The sequence below is a fragment of the Panulirus ornatus genome, chromosome 40 (genome assembly GCF_036320965.1).
Source record: "Panulirus ornatus isolate Po-2019 chromosome 40, ASM3632096v1, whole genome shotgun sequence".
NCBI lineage: Eukaryota > Metazoa > Arthropoda > Malacostraca > Decapoda > Palinuridae > Panulirus > Panulirus ornatus.
Genome location: NC_092263.1, coordinates 10,029,543 through 10,036,288, shown reverse-complemented (window position 1 = coordinate 10,036,288; position 6,746 = coordinate 10,029,543). Strand labels below are relative to the sequence as shown.

The 6,746-nt window shown below is 44.0% G+C and overlaps 1 protein-coding gene across 1 annotated transcript in view; it reads left to right on the top strand.

The window, feature by feature from the left end:
- The first annotated feature begins 3,718 nt into the window (after positions 1 to 3,718).
- LOC139761360 (uncharacterized) overlaps positions 3,719 to 6,746 on the top strand; it is a 15,072-nt gene continuing 12,044 nt past the window's right edge. Inside the window, exons 1-2 of the mRNA XM_071685460.1 lie at positions 3,719 to 3,835; positions 5,175 to 5,263. Coding sequence (XP_071541561.1) covers positions 5,206 to 5,263 — 58 coding nt within the window. The 5' untranslated portion in view covers positions 3,719 to 3,835; positions 5,175 to 5,205. The remainder of the gene's footprint in view (positions 3,836 to 5,174; positions 5,264 to 6,746) is intronic.

Below are 6,746 nucleotides of genomic sequence, written 5' to 3'. Positions count from 1 at the left end.
CATGCCTTACATCCTCGATAAAAACTTTTCACTGCTTCTAACAACTTGCCTCCCACACCATATATTCTTAATACCTTCCACAGAGCATCTCTATCAACTCTATCATATGCCTTCTCCAGATCCATAAATGCTACATACAAATCCATTTGCTTTTCTAAGTATTTCTCACATACATTCTTCAAAGCAAACACCTGATCCACACATCCTCTACCACTTCTGAAACCACACTGCTCTTCCCCAATCTGATGCTCTGTACATGCCTTCACCCTCTCAATTAATCAATATATATATATATATATATATATATATATATATATATATATATATATATATATATATATATATATATATATATATACCATCAGAACACGACCATATATATATATATATATATATATATATATATATATATATATATATATATATATATATATATATATATATATATATATATATATATATATTTTCTTTTTTTCTTTCAAACTATTCGCCATTCCCCGCGTTAGCGAGGTAGCGTTAAGAACAGAGGACTGGGCCTTAGAGGGAATATCCTCACCTGGCCCCCTTCTCTGCTCCTTCTTTTGGAAAATTAAAAAAAATATGATTAGGTTAATATGATTAAATATAAATATGATTAGGTTAGATTAGGTTAGGTTAGGTTAGGTTAGGTTAGATTAGGTTAGGCTAGGCTAGGCTAGGCTAGGTTAGGTTAGGTTAGGTTAGGATAGGATAGGCTAGGCTGTTAGGTTAGGATAGGCTAGGCTAAGTTAGGCTAAGCTAGGCTAGGTTAGGTTAGGTCAAGGCTTCGCTATAAACTAGCGAAGGAGGAGAAGAAAGAGATGAAATTTTCATAATCCTGATGCGTGAGCAAGATGTATATGAGCAAAATGTCTTTACATTTCCAGACCATCGGTTCGAATCTCATATTAAGTTGGGCCAATCCCATGGCCTGTGTGTGTGTGTGTGTGTGTGTGTGTGTTTGGCCCACATGGCGTTTTCTGTTGATGATGAAGAGAGAAGCGACGGGGTTGGTTGAAGTAAGATGGTGAAATACACAGAGGTGTTGCATGTCCGACATGTGTAAATACACAGAGGTGTTGCATGTCCGACATGTGCAAATACACAGAGGTGTTGCATGTCCGACATGTGCAGAGAATAGATTATCTTTATCATGTTATCCACTGTGGCCACTACGGCTAGACAGGACCTGGGGGAAACACAGGCCAAGTACCCGGGGGTTACCGGACCACCGGGTAGGGGTCACGGACCACTGGGTGGGGTAACGGACCATTGGGTGGGGTCACGGAGCACTGGGTGGGGTCACAGTCTACTGCGTGGGGTCCCGGACCACCTGGGTGGGGCCACGGACCACTGGGTGGGGCCACGGACCACTAGCTGGGACCATGGACCACTGGGTGGGGCCACGGACCACTAGCTGGGACCATGAACCACTGGGTGAGGCCACGGACCACTAGCTTGGACCATGGACCACTGGGTGGGGCCACGGACCACTAGCTGGGACCATGGACCACTGGGTGGGGTCGCGGACCACTAGCTGGGACCATGGACCACTGGGTGGGGCCACGGACCACTAGCTGGGACCATGGACCACTGGGTGGGGCCACGGACCACTAGGTGGGACCATGGACCACTGGGTGGGGCCACGGACCACTAGCTGGGACCATGGACCACTGGGTGGGGCCACGGACCACTAGGTGGGACCATGGACCACTGGGTGGGGCCACGGACCACTAGCTGGGACCATGAACCACTGGGTGAGGCCACGGACCACTAGCTGGGACCATGGACCACTGGGTGGGGCCACGGACCACTAGCTGGGACCATGGACCACTGGGTGGGGTCGCGGACCACTAGCTGGGACCATGGACCACTGGGTGGGGCCACGGACCACTAGCTGGGACCATGGACCACTGGGTGGGGCCACGGACCACTAGCTGGGACCATGGACCACTGGGTGGGGCCACGGACCACTAGCTGGGACCATAGACCACTGGGTGGGGCCACGGACCACTAGGTGGGACCATGGACCACTGGGTGGGGCCACGGACCACTAGCTGGGACCATGGACCACTGGGTGGGGCTCTGCACGTTTTTTGTTTGTGCTGGAAGACATAGAATAAACATAGAAGAGGCTAATTAGAATATAAACAATTCAGGTATTGAATACGCGTATGTGTAGGAATGTATATGAATGATACATTCTCTGGATCCACATTAATAGGTGAGTTATCAATGACGAATATTATTATCATACCTGTGAAGAAGACATTATGGTCCCCAGGTATGATAACATGTTACTTGGGATGGTACTGAAGAGGGTTGATATCATACAGCCAATTTTTGGGGTATTTCCATCATGGCAGACGGTGGAGTCGCTTGCGTAACGTCGTAGTACAAAAAACCTCCCCCGGTGGCTTTTGTTGTCTCTGGGAACCGTACACATGGTGACGCCCCTGGGGGAAAGTGGGGGGGGGGGGGGGGGGGAAGTAAATAACTGTTGACACATTCCACTACACAAAAGGAAATGACTTTTTGTATGTGGAATTTCCTTCGTGATATTTTCCCCCGTAAACTAGAGTGAATTTATATATATATATATATATATATATATATATATATATATATATATATATATATATATATCAACTGACTGTTATATTTCTCTCTTGTGTCTCCCGTGATGATGTGATTATTACACGAGAGTGCACTTGGGAACTTTTCGTGTTTCATTTTCCCCTTGGACTCATAGGAATATATATATATATATATATATATATATATATATATATATATATATATATATATATATATCCCTGGGGATAGGGGAGAAAGAATACTTCCCACGTATTCCCTGCGTGTCGTAGAAGGCGACTAAAAGGGGAGGGAGCGGGGGGCTGGAAATCCTCCCCTCTCACTTTTTTTTTTTAATTTTCCAAAAGAGGGAACAGAGAAGGGGCCCAGGTGAGGATATTCCCTCAAGGGCCCAGTCCTCTGTTCTCAACGCTACCTCGCTAATGCGGGAAATGGCGAATAGTATGAAAGAAAAAAGAAAGATATATATATATTATAACGATATATAGGAACTTGATGTTAACATTCTTTCTTTTTGATTCATCATAGTTTAGATGAAGTAGATGATGATTAATGAACCATTTGTGTCAAAAACTTTAGAAAATGAATCGCCGAATTTCTATACCATACAGAAAATAGTTGGACTTGATATATAAATCTTGGTATATATATATTTCTTCCAGTTGTCTGTCACATTAGCTGCTTCTGTATATATCAATATATTAATGGGTGTAAAGTCCACCATAGCAGAATGTTTAATGGTAAATAGGAAGTGATTAAAACTTGATAACAGAGACAGAGGGAAGTTAATGGTGTTTGTAAGGCAAAATGAGCGAAATATTAATATTTAATGACATACAATACAGCACAAGGCACACTATTAATGTACAAAGAATGTGCTATACTCTTGTGGAATTTAGAGTGACGTCTTAGCACGAAAATAAGAGAAAAAAAATCAAAAGTGCTTGAGTGGGTGTGTGTGTGTGCGCACGCGCATCAATATGGCGGCTGACGAAGGCGACGACGGAGGAGGAGGAGGCGGTGAGTCAGTTGGTGTGGGCCAGGCTACCCGAGGCGTCACTAACCTCAAAGGGTAGGTGGGTAAGGTAGGTGGGTAGGTGGTGACGTGGCAGGTCGGACCAGATAAGAGGTGGGAGGCCAGCAGGTGTGTGTGGGGCACCAGATATATACCTGGCCCTACACCACACTGGCAGCCATCTTGCCTCCGTCGTCTGCTGTTGTGGTAAGTGCGCGCGCTTCCCTCACTCCCTCACTCCCTTCCTTCCTTCTTCAGGAAGGTCATGGTCGTCGTCTTGTTCTTGTGCCTCTGAACGACCCTGTTCTTCACTGTTCTTCACTGTTCATACGATTTAGTGAAAGAGGGAAGAGGTTTTCTCCTGGAGGGTAGGAGAGAAAGAGGGTTGTTAGGCCTAATGGCACTTAACGACCCAACTGTGATTACTTAATTACAGTGTATTCTAATGACTAATTACTGTAGGATTATGATGCAATTGAAGGTAAACTACTAATTAATTTAGGATATGATGCAATTGAAGGTAAACTTGATATTAATGGAATATCCTAGTGAAGAATATGTATGTATACATTAAGTACAATGTATGTATACTTAAGTATAATGTATTCTGATGAATAATTAACTATTGATGTTCTTCAGTTGTAGGTAGACTTTTATATTAATTAATTTCCCCAGTGAATAACTAGAGAGTGTTGATGAGGGCACGAAACATTGTTAAAATAGGTTAAATGTTGTTAAAGTATTTGGAGAACAATGGTTTCAAATTATGTGTTGACTAAGGTTGGTTCTAGGGCACATGGTGGCCTGGGGTAGTCGATGTATATACCTCACGAGCCCAAATGTTTATACTGTATTTAGATAATACATATATATATATATACACATTTCATTGAGATAGATATTGTATATACACGTATATATATATATATATATATATATATATATATATACACATTTTATTGAGATAGATATTGTATATACACGTTGTATTGAGATAGATAATGTATTTACATGTATTGAGATATTGTATATACATGTTGTATTTAGATATTGTATTTACATGTATTGATAGATATTGTATTACATGTTGTATTGAGAGAAACATTTTTTTTTCATGAAACACCAAACCCATCCATTGAACATTCGTGTATATAAATGATTGAAGAAAACTAAGTTATCTTTCCCCACAAAAATAAGTCGATAAATTACATATTTTCTTATAATCTAAACATGTAAGTTCCCCTCTGTACGTTTTCTTTCACAATATACATTATAAATGTTCATGTGTGTGTGTCTACAAAGTGGTTTGGACATATATATTGGAGTTAGAACTTAGGTTAGGAAATATAACATTATTTTCAGGTTAAAAGTAGGAAATGAATCCATTTCACATGCCATATCTGATTGATTTATCTGTTAATAATTTGTTTTGTGTATATAAAAAATATATTTAGTATGGGAGGTGTATATATATATATTATATATATATATATATATATAGATAGATTTACGTGGTGGAGGTGACGTCATGTGATGTGTGTTACAGGGTGTGGTTGAGCACTTGACCCGACGTCGCCATGTTGAGAGCCATCGCCTTCCTGGGCGCTGCCTTGCTGGTCGCCGCCCACCCTGCTGGTGAGTCCCCGCCCACCCTCCTGTACCCGCCCACCCTGCTGGTGAGTCCCCGCCCACCTTCCTGTACCCACCCACCCTGCTGGTCAGTCCTCACCCCCACCCACCTTCTGTACCATGAAGTGGAAGTGGATCATAGGGTGGGGGAGGGGGCGAAAGTTCTGGGAGCGTTGAAAAATGTTTGGAAGTCGAGAACATTATCTCGGAAAGCAAAAATGGGTATGTTTGAAGGAATAGTGGTTCCAACAATGTTGTATGGTTGCGAGGCGTGGGCTGTGGATAGAGTTGTGCGCAGGAGGATGGATGTGCTGGAAATGAGATGTTTGAGGACAATGTGTGGTGTGAGGTGGTTTGATCGAGTAAGTAACGTAAGGGTAAGAGAGATGTGTGGAAATAAAAAGAGCGTGGTTGAGAGAGCAGAAGAGGGTGTTTTGAAATGGTTTGGGCACATGGAGAGAATGAGTGAGGAAAGATTGACCAAGAGGATATATGTGTCGGAGGTGGAGGGAACGAGGAGAAGTGGAAGACCAAATTGGAGGTGGAAAGATGGAGTGAAAAAGATTTTGAGTGATCGGGGCCTGAACATGCAGGAGGGTAAAAGGCGTGCAAGGAATAGAGTGAATTGGAACGATGTGGTATACCGGGGTCGACGTGCTGTCAATGGATTGAACCAGGGCATGTGAAGCGTCTGGGGTAAACCATGGAAGGTTCTGTGGGGCCTGGATGTGGAAAGGGAGCTGTGGTTTCGGTGCATTATTACATGGCAGCTAGAGACTGAGTATGAACGAATCGGGCCTTTTTTTTTTTTTGCCTGTTTTCTTGGCGCTACCTCGTTAACGCAGGGGGTGGCGATGGTCTTTCCTTTAGGGCGAGGTAGCGCCGGGAATGGATGAGTAGGAGGGAGTACGACCTTAGTAAGGTGTATATTGAGCCTGGCTTCTTAACCTGACCCTCCCGAGGGTCGTGTTCTGGGTCTGGAACTGCGAAGTGTAACGACCCCCCCATGTGTAGGTGGTATAACGACCCCCATGTGTAGGTGGTATAACGACCCCCCATGTGTAGGTGGTATAACGACCCCCCATGTGTAGGTGGTATAACGACCCCCATGTGTAGGTGGTATAACGACCCCCCATGTGTAGGTGGTATAACGACCCCCCATGTGTAGGTGGTATAACGACCCCCATGTGTAGGTGGTATAACGACCCCCCATGTGTAGGTGGTATAACGACCCCCATGTGTAGGTGGTATAACGACCCCCCATGTGTAGGTGGTATAACGACCCCCCATGTGTAGGTGGTATAACGACCCCCCATGTGTAGGTGGTATAACGACCCCCCCATGTGTAGGTGGTATAACGACCCCCCCATGTGTAGGTGGTATAACGACCCCCCCATGTGTAGGTGGTATAACGACCCCCATGTGTAGGTGGTATAACGACCCCCCCATGTGTAGGTGGTATAACGACCCCCCATGTGTAGGTGGTATA